General features: G+C 54.0%; 1 protein-coding gene across 6 annotated transcripts in view; it reads left to right on the forward strand.

Annotated features, from left to right (window-relative positions):
* PLPP7 (phospholipid phosphatase 7 (inactive)) overlaps positions 1–11,548 on the forward strand; it is a 19,919-nt gene extending 8,371 nt beyond the window's left edge. For 4 of the 6 annotated variants that reach the window (XM_049832058.1, XM_049832060.1, XM_049832061.1 and 1 more), the window contains one exon: positions 10,693–11,548. In XM_049832058.1, coding sequence (XP_049688015.1) covers positions 10,693–11,057 — 365 coding nt within the window. In that variant the 3' untranslated portion in view covers positions 11,058–11,548. Of the gene's footprint in view, positions 1–3,504; positions 4,194–5,180; positions 5,420–10,692 lie in introns of those variants that run through there. The other 2 variants (XR_007509925.1, XR_007509926.1) reach the window with 2 other exon arrangements.
* The last annotated feature ends 6,110 nt before the right edge of the window (positions 11,549–17,658 follow it).

The raw sequence follows: 17,658 nt of genomic DNA on the forward strand, positions 1-17,658 counted from the left end.
TCTTCTCTGCCTGCCAAGAAAGAAAATAGTTAAACTGTGTGAAGGACTAGTTCACGCCGTGACTTGGTGGCTCCGTAGGTCTGGCAGCCTCCAAAGAGCTTCACTTTGCCCTCCGAGTAGACAACACTGACTGGTGGGACTGGCCAAGGTGCCCTGGGCCTCTCTTGTCAGAGCTTCCTCCGCAGGACTTGTGTCACCCCACAGAGCGGATCCCAGCTGTGAGCGTGGCCTCGGTTTGATATTTAAGATTGCGATCAGGAGCTCCAGATATCCGAGCAGCTGCTGCCGTAATACCTGCATTGCTGCTGGAGGAAGGAGTCTGGCTGGGGAGCGTGGGGCTGGTGGACCTAGACAGATCCCATGAAAAGTGGGGGTCTCATGAGTAAATAGGAAGGGTATGGCATGACCGCTGCATCTGGCATCCTTGGTCCCCCTCGCCGCTGCTTTCCTGTGGATGAAATCCATCCGGATGTGGCGTGAAGCCTTCATGGGTAGGGACAGGTCAAAGGGAAGGGAACCTCCTGGGGCTTCCCTGGTCTCCTGGGAAGAGGGAAGCAGGGAAGTTGGGGGTGTCTATGGACCCCCTTCCTTACCTCCCCTGGCTCTCCTCCCTTCCCCCTGCTTGCTGAGAGTTTGATACATCAAGCAGAATTTCTGATGCAGTCTCTGGGCAGGGAGCCAGCCCATCATAGAGCACTTGTTTAGGATTTGCAGTCAGGCTTTCAAGGCGAGGAGACGGGAGACTGCTGAAATGGGACTGGGAACCTGGCAGAAGCACCACTGCAGATGGAGGGGGGGCACTTGCGCCTGAGGAGCTCTTGACAGGAGCTTTGCCAACACATGGGAGAGCATTTCGGGTGAGGGGCTCTGACCCTGGGATGCTCCATCCATCCCAACTGCAGATGTTGATTAGCAACCCCAAGCAATGTTTTCCCTCCATGTTTGTCATCTGTGATGGAATTTATTGATTCTCCTTCGCATTGTAATCTTTACCAGCAAATGCCAAACAGCCAGAGAAGCACGCTCACAGCCTGTTACTGAAAAGATGGAAGAAATCAGATATCTGTGCCCACTGTAAAAATCCCTCTGCCAGAATGTGCTTTCGGGAAGACTATCTCAGCATTCCCAACCCTGGTTGTTGAAGAGTCAGGAAGAAAGTCTGCACCCCCTGGCCAAATTGAGAAAATCATAATTGAGGAAACCCCCAGTTTTAGAGTTCATTTTATTTGTCTGCCAGTGTTGGAACTTTTAGGACCGTTCAAGCTTTTCTCTGCAATCACAAGGATATCATGAAAACTGAAGTGCTTGGAAAGTCATTTGAACCTTGCAATTGGGCTTTCAGGGGGAAAAGAGATATAAAACTTCCACTAAAATTCCCAGATCTGCTTCAGAACCAGACAGAAACTCCATTAAACCCTGGGGGAAGCAGTACCTCGGTTTCTGGTTCTGATCCATCTGGTGAGGATGTGGATCCAAATTTAGTGATTCATTGACTGCAAAGCCGGCAAAGAACATTTGGATCATTGATCTAACCCACGGCAAAATACAGGCTGTAGCACATCCCTTAATTTATTCCTGTTCAATTTGTTAAGGGAAAAAACCCAAACACTCAATCTGATGTACAATTACAAGTGAGGGTGAACTTGTCAGAACCATTTCTGTATTACTGCAGTGGCAGGTATTCTCACGAGCGCCTTGCTTTTAGTTTGATTCTTCTCTTCCCTTCACTGCGTCTGCGTACCCTTGTCTCTTCAGCTGAATAGCTCTTTTAGCCAACACCTCTTCTGCCTTTCAATATTTTGGATAGTGCTCAAGTCATTTCTTCACCTCCTATTTATTAAGCTAAACAGATTGATCTCGTTAAACTGATGGTCTTTCCAGGTCCAGGCACCTTCTTACTGTGACGGGGATGGAATATGGTCATCTACCCAAAGCGGTCACTCCGGTGAAGTCCACCTACTGTGTTTAGAGCCAGATTGCCACCTTGTTTAGTTATCTGCAGCCCAGCCGTGCGCCCTTGCTGTCGGAAGGTATCTGCTTGGTTAACCCTTGCACATAAAATACCTATTTGTGCTCGGTTTGAAATACCAGCCATTAACTGGTTCTGCTTTGCTCCTGGCTTTCTGAAATCGGTATTTAGACTAGAAGAGAAAGCCCTGGTCTTCTTTGCCTGCTGTCTCAGTGACACAGGTCCCAGTCCTCATCCATCACCAGCTGGCTCTGCATCCCGCTTCCGATGGGCGGCTTGGCTCTTTGGTGCTGTCACTAAGCATTTATCGCCATCAAGTAAAGCAATGCGGCAGGGTGTGGACGTATCATCGCGAGCAGCGTGGCAGGCTGAGGATGGGTGGCTTGCCCCGGGAGGAGGAAAGGAGGGGAGCCCCGGGTCGCTCCTCCGCTCCCGAAGGTCGGCAAGAAGGCAGTTCTTGCTCTCTCCAGACTTCTCCCTGAATACTGACCTAGCTTTAGTCTGACTGGGAACCGAGCCATGATATTCTGAGGCATAGTCCCCTGCAGAGCTGTGACTTTATCCTGAGCCATATATATTTATTTAAAAAACAATAAAATTTTATAAATACATATAAATGACCAAGACTCTGCAGTCCCGCCCCGGCAGCTTCTAAGCAAGACCAGATTGGCAAGAAAGTGGTGGGTTAGGAAGGAAAGAGAGCAAGAAATGCCTTCGCCGGGCCCCTCGAGCCCCCGCCGACCCTGCTCTAACAATACGGAGGTGCTTCAGGTATTGTCATGCTTTTCTTTGGAGTCCACGTGGTGAAAATCCAGATAGTACAGCCCGTTGCTGGTAAAGGTCACTGAGTAGATTAAACGCCCAGGCAGTACAGACAAGCTCATCCTGTCGAGCCTCAGGGCTCGGCAGCCCAGACCCAGCAGAGAGGCCAGGGAGTTGCACGGCAGATGGATCAGTCCGTATGCAGCAGAGCTCGCTAAGCCGAGAGCCCCAGAGGTGGTTTGGGGCCAGATGTGTCTATTTTTTCCCCTTTCATTTTCCTACTGTGAGGCTGGGGATTTTCTGAGCTAGGCAGGGCAGATGATGTTTCGGCAGGGAAGGGGAGAGCAGCTCGAGGGCTGGCACCCTGCGTGAACCTGGTCCTCCGTGGAAAACCTGGCAGACGGAGGAGGTTCAGCCCCTGTCCCGCTCCCCTCCCAGCCCTGCCAGTGCCCACTGAGATCTCAGCAAGTTTGCAGCACATCTGCCCGGCGAGGTGGAAACGTTTAAATGTCAAGTAACCCACCCTGAGTGACCCACGGTGGGTGCCGGGCAGAGGGAACAACACAGATGCCCCACTCCCTGCATCCAGCATCTAGATACAGGTCCAGCCTGGCATTAAATATTCCTCTTCATCACATCAGGCTGCTAATCTGCCTCTTGTTGTCCTGCTCAGATACAGCAGTTAAAATCCCTGGTCCTGTGGTGGGTGCTGTCCTCACCCTTCATCCCTTCACAGCTGATGAGCTCAGGCATCTCTGAACAGCAAGAGATGCCCAGCTTTCCCGGCTTCCCTGCCCCCTTCCCTTCCTCGCCTGCTTCCACTATAGCGAATATATATTGTTCACTGCAGGGCAGGCTTGCAAGTCTGCAGTGTCCCTTCAGATAAAGGACAGTCAGTGACAGGCTGGGACCCATTTGACCGTGGCTGGAGCAGGCGGGGGGGGGGTTATTTCCAGGGACCCGCGTAGGGTCTCTATCAGACCCATGGTCTGATCGGCCCCTTGGTTCTGGGTGGTCTCGAGGAGCTCAGGTCCCGGCCGGCCGTTTGGTGCCGAGGATGCTGTGAGCCCTGCAGCCATCAGCGTGCAGCCCTTGGGGAAACTGCAGTAAGCTGAAACCCAACCCTCACGCAGAGCGAGCAGGAGAAATGTTCCAGAGCCTGAATGCAGAGTGAAAGAGAAAAGAAGTGCGAGGGTTGTTGAATGGGAAGAGGGGGAATAAACATGGGAAATGAGTCATCCTTATGTCTGTCACTCCGGGAACAGCTTCCCAGTGCCCCTGCCTGGAGCTCAAAGGGGACAGTAGCTGTTTCACTCAGGCAGAGCCAGACCTGTCGGAGAAGCAGAGCCAGGCTCTGGCCCAAAGGGAGATCCCGAGACGTGGGTGAGTGTGTTTGCCTCTAACGCGCCTTGACAGGAGCAGTGGTTGGGAAGAGGAAGGTGGAGGAGTGCTGGGCAGCAAGGTGAGTTGCTGGGAAGAGCGGAGGGCAGGGAGAGCCCGTTGGGTATCCCGCTCCGGGCCAGGCTTGGTGGAGGATGGGGGTGGGAGAGAACTGTCTCTTTTTCCTTCCCTTGGAAGAAATCTCCATGTTTTCACCTGGAACGCAGTTCTGGCCTCGCTCTCCATTTCTGTCTATACAGGGATGCTGGCAGACATACCTGATCCGACTCTAACGCCCTGTGAGGTGTGATGGTTGGAGACCCTCTGAGCACCACAGAAACAGCCCCAACTTTTTTTTTTTTTTGGCCGATTTGCCTTGTTGAAGGCAGCGGGGGGGTAAAAACAAGCCTAAGCAGCGCTAGGTCTGAGCGAGGAGCCCAGCGTTTGTGGGCTGGGACGTGCTGTTGCTCATCAGCCCAAGGCAGTTTTCTTCCTCCAGCTCATCCCGCACGGTGCTGTCGTGCTTGTGCGTCCTGCAGCGCGTGGTTCTGGGATGCGCTGATGTTACCTGCACCGCTGCCATAGCGGACAGGGTCATTGCAAGCTGTTGGAGCCCTCTCGGGAGGCAGCTGAGCCATCTTGGGGGCTGCGCAGCTCATTTTCCCCATCAGCACGAGCACTTTTCGCTGCGCTCACCCTCTCGCCCGTGTCTCGTCCCCAGGCCGTGCCAGCCCCCAGCGAGGCAGCCCGGCTCAGTAATTGATGCTGAGAAACAAATTGCCCAGCTCCCAGGGGCACAGGATTTCCAAGGGGAGAACTCCGGGCAGCCTGAGTTTGCACTCAGGGCTGTTTCTAATCATCTAGGATATAGCAAGTCTATTTTTAGTTGTTGGTTGGGATTTTTTTTTAATTAATTGCACAATGCTGCTTTCCACCATTTTTCCACTTCCCCATGACCACTTACCCCACGCTGCTGCTTGTTCAGCCAAAAAATAACCTCCCCCCAAAACACCGCAGCGTCTGATTCATTGGTTCTTCAATGTGTCATGCCATCTGTGCCTTTTGTCAGCTTTTACACCTAATGGTACCACATTTGGGGAAGAAAATGGAGTAGAGGAGTTCACTTTCAGAGGAGTGGACCTCTTCCAGCTGCCACCAACTCCACCGGAGAGACGGTGAAGATGCTTTTGAAACCTGCATCTTTCATTAATGTCAACTAGTCAAGGCTGCAAATGGCTCATTTTCCAGGTCAGGGAGCCTAATGCCTGCGGGAGACTTGGGAAGTTCGGAAGCAGTAGGAGGGGGCATGTAAGTAAAAAGAAAAATGGGAACAAATTACGAATTCTAATTATGGAGCAAAAGAAACTGTTTCCTGGGAACGGTGACATTTGTCCAGGGTTCACTCCTGAGTGAGGCTGGCTAATCTGGGAAATACAGGACCTTCAAAGCCAGCCTTGGCCCTACACGTGGCCCCAGCAGCTGTGGCGGGGAGCACATGCCATCTCAGCGGGGTTGGTGTGGCCTCCAGCACGGTGGGACCCGGGTCAGAGCAGGCTGCGGGCTCTGAAGCCCAGGCAATGAGTTATTGCCAGCTTGGCTCCGCTTTAAAATGGTGCTGGGGCTGGGCAGAGGGGGTTGTCCGAAGCACATCTGCTGCCACGCTTGGGTGCCTCCTGAGCTCATGGGATGGTCTCGCTCTTTGTTTCTGGGCATTTACCTCCCCCTTTTCCTCTCCCCGCGTGCTCAGTCGCAGTTCTGGGAGACTGAGTCCAGCCTGTGACTCTGTTTCTGATCCCGATCTCACAAGCTGCGCTCCGGAGAGCAGCCTTGTCTCATCCGAGCAGCCCCATGTGCGGGAAGTCATGTGAATCGTGACTGCAGGAGCAGACGAGGCCAAGGGCTTTTTTGGCTTTCTCCTTTTTTCCTCCCCGCCCTGTCCCCAGCCCTGCACCCAGGTTGTTTTTCAGCTGTGGTTTTGATAACATGTTTATATAAACACCTCGGCCGGAATCCATCTTCGTCCCTGGAGACGCTGCCTGGCTCCGACCTGGGGCAGGGGACGCCCCCCGCGGGTGCTCGCCCCATCCTCAGCCTCCTTCAGCTCCCGTAAGGGACGGTGGCAAAGATGGCACTTTGGGCACTGGGACAGAAAGGACTTTACAGTGGCAGGGGACGTCCGACTGTTTCGACTTCCCTTAAGTACCAGCTTTGGGGTTTGGCTTGGTTCTGCTGCGACGATGCTTCAGGTTTGTCCTTGTGCCCTGCCTGCGCAGGGCTCGCCTCTGCGCTCGCCTCCACTCTTAATGGGCTCCTAACATTTGGTGGTAGGAGCAAGGCAGATAATTGTTTTCCTTTTCTTATTAATAGATCTAAAACGTCTGCCCAGGGGGCTCACTTTCAGCTCATTTACTGTGCATCTCATGCCAGATGTTGGCTATTTACAATACCAAGGTGATCTCTGATGCTAAAATTGTCGCAGGCAGACAAGACTTGCTCCTTGGTTTTGCACTTTAAGGAAGTTTTAGATGTTAATAGAGCTTTTTGCGATCAGATGGTTTTGCAGTGGAAAACTGGAGGATTGTTTCCCTTAACAGCAGGTCAAAGGGGAAATTCTGGATCTTCTCCAGAAAAATGTGAAAGGAGCGATGGGCAAGAGCTAATCCTCCCTTTGCTCTTTTAAATCCAGTGCTACCTGGATTTTACACCCAATGCTGCTTCTGCTTTAAATCCAATGCTACCTGGATCTGGGGGAAGGACGTGATGAAATAAATGCTTAAAATTAAAATGTCTTGCTCCTCTCATCTCACCCCTCGGTCAGGTGGCACTCTGCCATCTCTGCTATGCCTCTGACAGCCCCGTCTGTCTCCAGAGAGCCACGTTGTGCAAGTGCAGGCTGGTAAATCAGCTGCAGGCTCCCTTCTGCGGTCTCTCCCGGGGCTGTATTTCCTCCAGCCATCAGTCTGGTCAGCCTGAAGGATTTGCACGTCTCCGAGTTAGGGACAGGGCAAGGGCAGACCGAAGGTGACGATGCCGGTTTGCAGGTGGCCGGGGCTGCGCTGGCAGGTGCAAGGCTACCGGGCTATCGGATGCAACGGCTTTGGTAGCCAGCAGGCACCTTTCCCAGCGCAGAGACACCCGCTTGCAGCTGGACCCACCAAGGATGCCCGTAAGAAAGTTAACCCCTTAGCTACATAACACTGGCATGGATGTGCCCGCCTGAGGAGGGAGGATTTGGTTTGCATTACGGGGGGAAAAAGCAAGCGAGCCGAACTCCAAGCGGGCATGTAGGTCAAGGAATTGCAAGGGAATAGGGCCTGGGCTGCTGAGCAGCGGCACCGTCTGTATCTGTTTCTGAAGAATGGGCCGTTGGCAGGACTGTCGGCAGCAGTGCTGCGTGCTGATTCACTCTGGCAGTGCCTGGCCGCCGGCACCAGCAGCAGCAGCAGCAGCAGGAGGAGAGGGCAGGGGTGCAGCGTGGCTCCCCGGGGGCTTTGCAGGGGCTCTGCTGAGACCCAGAGCTGGGCGAGGGTTGGGGGAGCCCCCCACGCCTCGGGTGCCATTTATTTCATAAAGAAGTTGCTTCATGAAAGGAACAGAAAGTGCAGGGGGAAGTGACAGAAAAAGCACCAGACGGAGGGATCTTTGTTTTGTTTTTTTTTTCTTTTAACAGCAAATTAACCCCCGGTTTTAATGCTGTCGTGCCTTCAGATCTTGAAATGTGGGCAAAGGAGGCTTTCTGCTTTCTGTGCATCACTTGACGAAAATCAAACCTAGCAGTACTGCAAGCCCATTTTATTCATCTTCTGAAGGAAAGGATTATTAAAACAGCTCTTTGGCTTGTTCTCCATGCCCTGAACACCTCCAAGCACACATGCCTGCATCCCTCAAGTTGCCCTGACATCACCTTTGACCATAAACGTACCTTGTAAGTGCAAATTACTGATGGACAACGGTGAACACCACGCGTCGCTAAAAGCACACAATGTTTGTGCTACTGATCTACGGGTGGATTTGGTGAGGAATGGTCTGTAGCGGGTATATTGAGCACCATGGAGGAGACACTGGGGATCCTTCGAGGTGCCCAGACTGGTTCCTGAGTCCTGGCTGGGCTCCTCAGCAATGCAGTAATTTGCTGACTTCAGCAGGAGCAGCTTGGGCCACAGTCTTCTCTTGGCAGCTCCGGTGCATCATCTCTCGGAAACGAATGCGTGAGTCTGGGCTCCCGAGATTGCGTCCCAGAGGCTTCGGCTTTCGCCCAGCTCTTGTCCAGGGTGAGATGGGACCGATGGGCAATGCAGACGATGAGGTCTGAAAATCGGCTCCTGAAGCACTTTGCTGAATCGGGGCTGCAGGGGGTCACCTCGGTGGGGTGAGGAGCCGGGCTGGGGGTGATTTAGGAAGCCCAGCGTGAGCAGAGCTGTGCGGCTGCCTGGCCACAGCCAGACGGCCCCGAAATGGCCGGCCGGCCCTGGTGCTTCGTTACCGGCGGCGGCTGCAAGCCATGCTGACGACATTCGGCCTTAAGAGGAAACCGCGGCGAGTGGCTGCTCCAGGGCTCTGCAGCCTGTGTTTGAAATGCCTCCCTCCCTTTCTCCCCGCTGCCCCGGCCAGCCCCTTAAAAAAAATAGCAGCAAATCTCAAAATGCAGAGAACGGGGCTGCTGAGTGCTAGGGTTCCCTGCCGTGGGCTGCAGACCTCCCCCGGCTCTCTCCCGGTCCCATCAGGCAGGCTCCGTGCAGAGCCCCTGGCTGTCCTTGTCCCTCTAAACCCATCACCACCGCTCCAGGGCCGGCGTGGCGACCAGCCTCCTGGCATCCCCCTGCCACCTGCAGCCTCGCCACCTCCTTTCGGGTGCCACCTATGAACCTTGCCTTCACGTCAGCCTCCTGCTTCTCCTTGTGTTTAAGCTGGAGTCCCGCTGCTGCCTGTGCTGCCGTTCCCGCTAACGAGGAGCTGGTGGCCAGAACTTTTCCTCTGCTCCGTCTCCCCTCCCAGGAGCGGCTCAGGCAGGACCTGGAGGGCAGGAGGTCCAGGGACATCCTGCTGTCCCCCTTCCCCATGCAAGATGCCCTGCAGACGAGGAAGAAAAACAGCTCTCCCATAAGGAGAGAGTTTGGCCAGGATAAATATCAGCTCCTTCCCAAAGCGATGCCGGGGGCTGGCTGCGCAGAGGTGGCACGTTGTGCCAGGTGGGTGAGCAGAACCGCTGTGACAGCTCCTCGCTTCCCAGCTCCTGCCCAGGTGCCGAGCAGGCAGGAGTCGCTGCCTGCCTCCGACGTGCCGTCTCGTTTCCCGTCCTCAGTGCCGCCGCGCTCCCAATCCATCCTCCCGAAACCTTGTCAGGTCTCAAGGAACGGTCTTTATCAGGGCCCGAGAACCAGGCAACTGGCCTTTCGCGTTCCTGCCGAGGGAGCGGGCTGTGCTCGTGATGCAATATATTTCCTTGTCATTGCTGTGAGGAGCTGAAATCAGCACTCTGACCAATTAGGAGGGCTGGGGAAAAGCAGATGAGGGGATTAAAGAAAAATAAAATCGATGCTAGGAAATAGAAACGACAGTACCTGTCAGCTGGGGCCAAGGAGGTGGGATGAAGAGGAGGATGATGAAGACAAGTGCTGATGGGTTTCACTCCCGAAGCAGTTAGGGAAGAAAGGTGATTTGGCATTGAGACCTGCAGCTGCAGGGGTGGTCTCTCTGCTGCCACAAGCCTGGGTTTGCTCGGGCTGGGAGGTGTTACCCCCCCCCCCCCCCGCCACGTTTGTGCAGGGAAGGGGGTGCATGGGGTGACTCACAGGGAGAAAGCCGCAGGGAGTGAGAGGCGAATAGAAACGAGAAATGGCTCGTGGGTGTTCGGTGTTTCGGCAAAGGGAGAGGGACAGGCGGGGGACATCTAGGAGGATGTCGCCCGCCCTCCGCTTCAATGCACCAAGGTGGTGTTTCTAATGCAGGAGCCCTTTTTCTTTATTGCATGGCTTTCCCACTGGCTCGCTGCCTCTTAATGCTCTTTTCTTAGTGAAATCCGTCAGCGCGGTGCGATCCCGCTGGCTGGCTCTGGGCAGGGCGGAGGTGGGGGGCTTGGCAGAGGACAAGGGACAACACCAGAAAGTGCTGTGGGGCACTTTTCCTTCCACTGACTGCTCACCGCAGCCCGGTCGCCCCGGCACAGAGCCAGCCCAGGCAGGGGTACGTCCTTGCTGCACAAGGTTTCTAAAGCATGGGGTTGAGGACAGAAACGGAGACATCCAGTCCAGTGGTTTGAGGGCCAAAAGAGTTTTAATTTTAGCTTTACCACTTGCTATCTTTCTTCCCGAGCGGATCGCTTGCCTCTGTGGTTTGGGTTTCTCGTCTGTGAGATGGTGATAATGGTACTTGCCTTTTCTGCGGGTGAACTAGGAGGGTTAATTAACATCTGGGTGGTGATCTGAGGATGGGGGGAGCTGTGTGCACCTGAACTGTGGACACCTGGCTGGAATTGAACCCAAACCTTGATTTAAAGACAACAACAATCCTTGAATGTTCTGCCTTGAAAATTGCCGTTGACGCTGCTTCTGACCTTTCCCTCCTCATCTCCCGTTTTGTAGCCCTGCTTCTGGACATCATGATTGTGGCTGGTTTGCAGAAGCTGGCTAAGCGGAAGGGCCCGTACGACGTCACCCCTGGCTTGTTGGACTACCTGACCATGGACACCTATGCATTTCCAGCTGGGCACGCCAGCCGAGCGGCCATGCTCTCCAAGTTCTTCCTCAACCACCTGGTCTTGGCCATCCCTCTCCGGATCCTGCTGGTCCTCTGGGCCCTCTGCGTGGGCTTTTCCCGCGTCATGATCGGACGGCACCACATCACAGATGTCCTGTCTGGCTTTGTTTTCGGCTACTTACAGTTCAGGCTGGTGGAGTTGATGTGGATGTCTTCCAACACGTGTCAGATGTTGATATCCATCTGGTGAACATGGAGGACTTGACGCCTTTCCATTGGAAACTAGCAGATACTTTGAGTCTCCTTCCCAGTATTTTCTACATGTTGTTTGTTGGAAGCGCTTGTAACTTCCATGAGTAGTGGCGTTTTTTAATGTTGCTTCCCCACCTGAAAAAAAAAAGTTTCTTGCAATGGATTGGGTTTTAGCAATCAAGGGCCATACCTGTGTTTTGGCCATATTCTCAAGCTGTGTTTGGACAGCAACCTAATTAAGCTTTAAGGATGAGAGAAATGAGCTACATGTCTGCCTAGTTTGAGTGGTTCACATCAGCACCTTGAAACGTCCTCGGGATGGGCAGCGCCTGAGAGCTTCCTGAGAACACATTCGTTAACTCTTTGAGGCTAAATGATTTTGGCCACAGTGCTTTTTCTTTTTGTAAGCCCAGCAGTTGTGTCTTGTACAGAGTAAGGACACTGCTGGCGCTTCACAGATAATAAATAATCACAAAAATCCCGCCCTGTTTGGTTCTTATCATAAGGAAAGGGACAAAAGCCAGTTCAGCGTAGCTTTGAGATACGTGTTCAACTTGGAGCAGGTCCTTCAGTCTTGCTGAGCGAGGGGATGCAAACGATCATTTAAATGGTTTGCTTTGGATGGGGTGGACCTAGATGGGTGCTCAGGACACTGAAGGTGGCATGCTGAAGCCAGCCTTTCATCTGCTGTTCAAAAATCTGCTCTGTGAGGGTGTGTGGAGGGGTTGGTCTGGTAAAGGACAAATACAAGTCGCCCATTTTCATCCTGGTAGGAAGTAATTGAATAGGCATTGTGCTGGATCATGGTGATCTTGCAAAGCAGGTCTAGATACACAGCAAAGAGTCTTTTTCTCTTCACGGCCATGATTTTATAGTTATGCCAAATGATGCTGTAGACGGGAATTTCCCAGGTAAGTCTTGTAGAGCAGTGACTGTCTTCTGGTACACCCAGCAACGTCAGTGAGCTAGAGGGCAGGGAGGCAGGACTGCCCGTACCTCCGCCTCTGCTCGCTTGGTTGTAACCTCATTCCAGAGGGAAATACTGACTGTTTCTGCGTCTCCCTCCATGTGAAGTGAGGAGAGCACTCCTGACGTTCCTCGATTGCAAGGCTGAGATAATTGATGTCTGTGAACCGATCTGAGGTTACTGAGTATAGAGTGTGATGTTCAGACATGGTGCTGTTGCTTTTCATTATTGCCGAGAGGCCACCTTGAAACCTGGCTGATCTTTACCCAGGTGATGGCCATGCTCAACATGGTGTCTCTGAAACAGATCGCCCCTCACGACTAAGAAAAGCCAATCTTTTGCACAAAACCTTCCAGTTCTCTGTGGTTTCTCTGTCTTTAGATGAGAATTTGGCAGGTGATGGACGCTACCAGACTCAGCACCTTCCCTGGTTGGATGCGTCCTGCAGAAAGAAAGGATCCCGTCATCCCTGCCCTCCTGTTTATCCCAAGTGAGCAAAATGCACCTGGATTGCAAGGCCGGGGAGCAGCCAGCTGGGTCTTGTGCTCTGGTCTATCCCTGCATGTTGGAGAGCCTCTTCCTACAGGGGCTGCTAGTGAGAAGGAGAAGACATTCAGATGATGACTGCTGCAAGCTGCTAACATTTGTTGCTCTTTGATAATTAATATGAAAAGAAGCTAAACACAAAAATCTATCCCTGGCACGCGTCTCCAGCCAGCGCTGCCGGCTCTGAGGCTGAAGCAGAAGCGTGGTAGAGGGCTACCGTGTCCTTTAAAGACAAGCCTCCCACAGAGCTCCCCGGGGGTGGGCTGTGCGAGGGTCCCTTGGGAAGGGCTGTCACTGAGTATGTTCAGGAAAGGGGAGAGCTCTGGGTCTTGCCGGTTATCCCCACAGGCTGGTGGGTTGGAGCAGCATCAGGCAGAGCAGCAGGGGGGTGATCGGTGCTGCCCCGCTCCCCTGCTGCTGCTTGTTCTGCGGGTGGGAGCAGAGATGTGCTGCTGTGCCTGGCCTCCATCGGGGTTTTTCTTTGCCAGTGTCCTTCTCCTGCAAAGACTTATGTGAAGAAGCAAGCTATAGCGCTTTCTCTTTCTTCCAGGCGTTATTACACTTGGCAGTTTATCCTCACCCCTGGGAAGGATGGAGGCAGGTTTCTGCAGCTCTGATGGCATGTGTATGCACTTCTGTGTAGCTGGAGAAGCAGGGAGCAGGGGAAGACTTTGCCCCGATTGCTTTGTGGGAAGCTCTCGCTTTGTAGCTCTAGGTTTTACTGAACCTTTGCAAATAGGCTGGATGCATCTACAGCCGTGTTGCTTGGTCCAGGTCTCCTTGCACTTGTGCTGTTTTCTGCTGGTATATCCAGGATGGCTTTGGAGGAGTTACTCTTCATCTTTGCAGTTGTAATCAGAGGAGTGTGACCTGGAGAAGCTGCTGCGGTGGGTAACATCAGCTGAGCTGGTCTCAACCCAGCGTGTAGTTGCAAAGCAAGGCAGGAGGGCAGGGAGAGGTGAGTTGGGGTCTCTCACTGGGGTGAGCTGGGGCTTGCAGGACAGAGCTCACTCCCAAACAGGGTTTCTCCTGGGACCTTCCACCTGGGCACCCCCAAAGCCTGCACCCCTCCACTCCCCCAGTGGGTCAGTGCCCAGAGCAGGGGAGCCCCAGCACTCGCTCTCTTGCTGCAAGGAGGGTTTGGGGAGAGCCCCCACGAGGTGAGTGCGGATCTGGCCACAGATGCACCAGGAGAGGCCCAGCAGAGCATCGTCTCGGCCGTACCCGGCCCTCCCGGCAAGACAAGCGGCATGGCACCCCTCGGCCCTCTCTCCCGGCTGCCTGCCGTGCCGAAGGTACCGCTCAGAAACAACCAGCATCGCTGCGTGAAAAGCAGCTTCTGTCTCTATAGCAACAGCGAGGGATGGCGGGTACCTACCCATCCTTGTCACCCAATGAGCAGGACACACTGTGGCTGGGTTACCTATTACCTCCAGAGGGGGAGGCAGGAGACCCCCAGCCCAGCCACCCCCGGGGACGCAGCCGCGTGGGTGGGGGGCACGTGGGGAGCGGTGACAGGACAACCCGGCTCTTCCACCGACAAGGTACGATCTGTGGGGACGGTCCCCAGCTTTCAGGGGAATGATGTGCTGCACTCACGGACATCTAGGACCAGATCCTGAGTGTTCTGGCTCAGAAGCAAGGAGGGCACAGCAGCATGAGGACGATCTCCCTGGGCTTTAGATCTGTGCAGATGCCATCTGCCTTCCAGCCCCCAGTTGCTGCTTGCGAGGAGGAGTGTAGATGCAGTGTTCGTGTCCCTAAAGCCCTGCAGCCAGAGGAGGGGTTTTTGCCCCCTCGGAGGGTGTTGGAGGGATGGGGCTGGGTCTCAGCCCTGGCAGCACTGCTGGACCGTGGGCTCCTGCGTAACGTGCTGGAGGCATCGCCCGGTTGCACTCTCTGCCGGTCTCACATTTAGCCGTGGCTGTAAGAAACACCAGGGCGTCTTGCATATTCGTGTTACTTGTAAGCCAGCGGCTGGGGCCAATAATTTTTGTGCCTCATTCTCCACTCCCCTGGAGCTCGTGCTGATGCTCACACAGAGGTTTGGCCCCAGCTGTCCTGGGTGAGCCGGAGCAGGACAGCAGGGCTGCTCTGTGCACATGCCCACCGTGGCCGTGTGGCTGCGGGGAGGCAAAAGGCCAAATGGTTTGAGCTCCTTCAGGATGGTCCAGGAATGGGAATGTTTTCCCTGAACCTTCAGACCCCCAAATTGAGGCATGCAAGGCTCAGCATGAGGCTCGGGGAGGAGTGGTCCTTCCCAAGCCAGGACACTTCTCCATCCCCCTGACTGGGGCACCTTCTGCCTTTCAGTTCATCTAACAGATGAATTAAGAAGATGCCCCAGAGAAGGCAAGTGCAGCGCATGGGTTCGGGGGCTGCTGCCATCAGCACTGCGTGCGTCCGTGCAGCCAGGAGAGTCCCAGGCTGCGGTGGCGGTGATTTCATTTGTGATTCTGCTGCGTACAGTGAAAGGCCCCTCCTCCCCTTCCCCTAATGCTGATTATGCTTAGCAGCAAAAAGAGATTTTAATTTATTTAAAAAAAAAAAAAGAGGGTGCCAGGACAAGTAGCAAATCTGGATTTATATCTTTGGGCATATGTGGGAATCACAGCTGGAGTGTTTAGTTCCCCCCCTCCCCAACCTAAGCTGGTGTTTTATTCTAACAAGCTGTTTTGTACGTTTGTGGCTGGGGCTGTGCTGAAATGAAGGTGGGACAAATCCCTTCCCATATCAGGGCTGTGCTGCCCTCCTTGCTGTGGGGCTGTCAAGGGGGTCCTCTCTCCCGTTCCCCAAGAAGGGGTGACTCGGGCCCCATTTCCCCCTGGGATGAAGCAGGCGATGGGGAGGGAAGCGTGGGCACTGGCTGGTACCCAGAGAGCAGGTTAGCGGATTTGAGGACTCAGGGGGAATTAGGAAGGCTGTTACACAAGGTCTCCCTGCGGTAGCACAGGTGTGGCTCTAGTTCACCCCGTGCTGGGTTTTCTTGGGCAAATGCACTCCTTTTATTCACTCAGGGTATTTCTGATGGGGGTGAAAGGACCCATGGGTTTAACTGGCTCCCAGCAGCTCGGTGCAGCAGCCCCAGCTCCCGGCACAGCCCCGACACCACTCATGCAGCACCAAGCCATGCAGGACGGCCCCGGCAGCCACACACTCCCTTCCAGGGCTCAAAGGTTTCTCCCAGTTAGGGAGAATCATCTGCGTGATTTTCAGTTAAGTTTTTGTATTAAAGCGATAATTAACCATGTAGTTTCCAGGCTAAAAGTTTAATATATCGGGCAAAGCCTAGAGAAACGGGATGGTTCCTCCCTTTCGCACGCATGTACTGCAGAGGGTGCTGTCAGAGCAGATGATGCTGCACATGGAAGATGCGTGAACACAGCTGATGCCTTTTGCGTGTGTTTGATCCTCTGAAATAGAGATGTGACCAGTTCCTGCCTCAGCATGGTGTGCTGCAGGCAGGGGCATGGACGCGTTGGTTGCATGGTGGGAGCAGGTGACCGAAGAGGTGTTTTTCTCTGGTGTTGACCCAAGAGTCCCTGGCTGATGTGCCTATGTTTGAATACAATGCTTGATTTAAGGGGGTGCCGTGGGCTCTGCCCCCCAGGTGGGCAGGGATGGCCTTAACTTCGTTCCCTGCCTTGCTGGGACTCAAACATCTCTGCGTTCGTTCCCCAGGACGCAAGAGTCAAAGCGGATTAAGGGTCCCTCGGCTGATCACATTTATTTCATTATTTGAATGAAATCCCTTGTAAATACCGCCTCCCCCCCCCCCCCCCGCCTTTCCTTTATAAAAATAGCAGGCAGAGAAGAATTCGAGATTTAGGAAAGTTAATCGCAGGAGTCGCTTGAAAACCGTTAACCTCTCGCAGCCCAAGCAGCACCCAAACCGCGCTGCAGTGGGGACAGGCTGAACAGCCTGGGGGGGGACCAGCAGTTTCCCCAGCTCCCCCAAGGCAGGGTTTCCCCTGGAAAATCCCTGGTTCTTAGCAGGTGAGGCCTCTCTGGCTGGGCAGTATTATATCCACTTGGTTCACAGCTTTGCCATGATGAACCGCTAATTGTGGTGTTGGAACAAATTGGCTCAAGCGCCCAGGCGACTCCAGGGCGTTCGGCGAGTGGGGTCAGGTCTCGGCAGCTGGGAAGCCCTGCGGCAAATGCTGCTGGCCCCGGTGTCGCAGGCGCAGGGCCATTGGAAATGCCGATGCTCTTCCCTTTACAGTGTGGTTACTCTGAGCCTCTCCAGAGAATGGGGATGGGTCTGGGGACCTGGGGACTGCATAGGGATCTCTCCCAGTTTAAGTATTTCTAACAGATTTCTAACAGGTGGAGCTGGCTTTCTCTCCCCAGAAAGTGCCCTGTTCTTGCAGAGTCCCCATCCCTCCGATACACCCTCGCCCACGGGACCCTCTCTGACTTTCTCACTTCTCCCAGGACCAGAAGCCTTGTGCAAGACCATCGGTGCTGGAAAGTCAGACCTGCAGAGATTAATTAAAATAAGAGCAGTGGGAAGAGAAGCTGAGAGCTACAATGATGGATGTTTGCGAAACACTTGCCCAGAGCCTGAAGTGCTCTGGGCATTCGGTGATGTTTGCTTCCAGCCAAGGAGCTGTGCAATAGTTAAACACACTTGACGTGATCGTGATTAAGGACTCAGCCTCTGACATCTGGGTGCAGGCCCACTGCGAGGAGCTGTGATGCACCCGGCGCTGATGCCCTCTCCCTGCTGGGATTTGCACCTTGGAGCTGCCAGTGCTGGTTTGTCATGGTTTGCTTCCCCTGGCTGTGAGGGGGGTTTTATTTGCTTTAAATCCTAAACCTAAAGTTGTGTATTAATAGCATGGTTATGCATAGCCTATGTGTCTGGTGCAAGCCAGGGGTTATATAAAACACAGATTAATGGGAATCAGCAGAATAGAGGAGCATGTGGAGGGATGTGGAGGGATGTGGTGAGGATGACTTGGGAGGGGAGGCAGGAGGGAGCTGGAAGCTCCAGAGGGAAGAGAAGGTGGCTGAGTGGATTCAGAGTGCTTCCTGGCAGGATTTGCTCCAGTTATTGTTCTGCAGTCCCCAATACAGGACA

This window comes from Accipiter gentilis, chromosome 29 (assembly GCF_929443795.1).
Source record: "Accipiter gentilis chromosome 29, bAccGen1.1, whole genome shotgun sequence".
NCBI lineage: Eukaryota > Metazoa > Chordata > Aves > Accipitriformes > Accipitridae > Astur > Astur gentilis.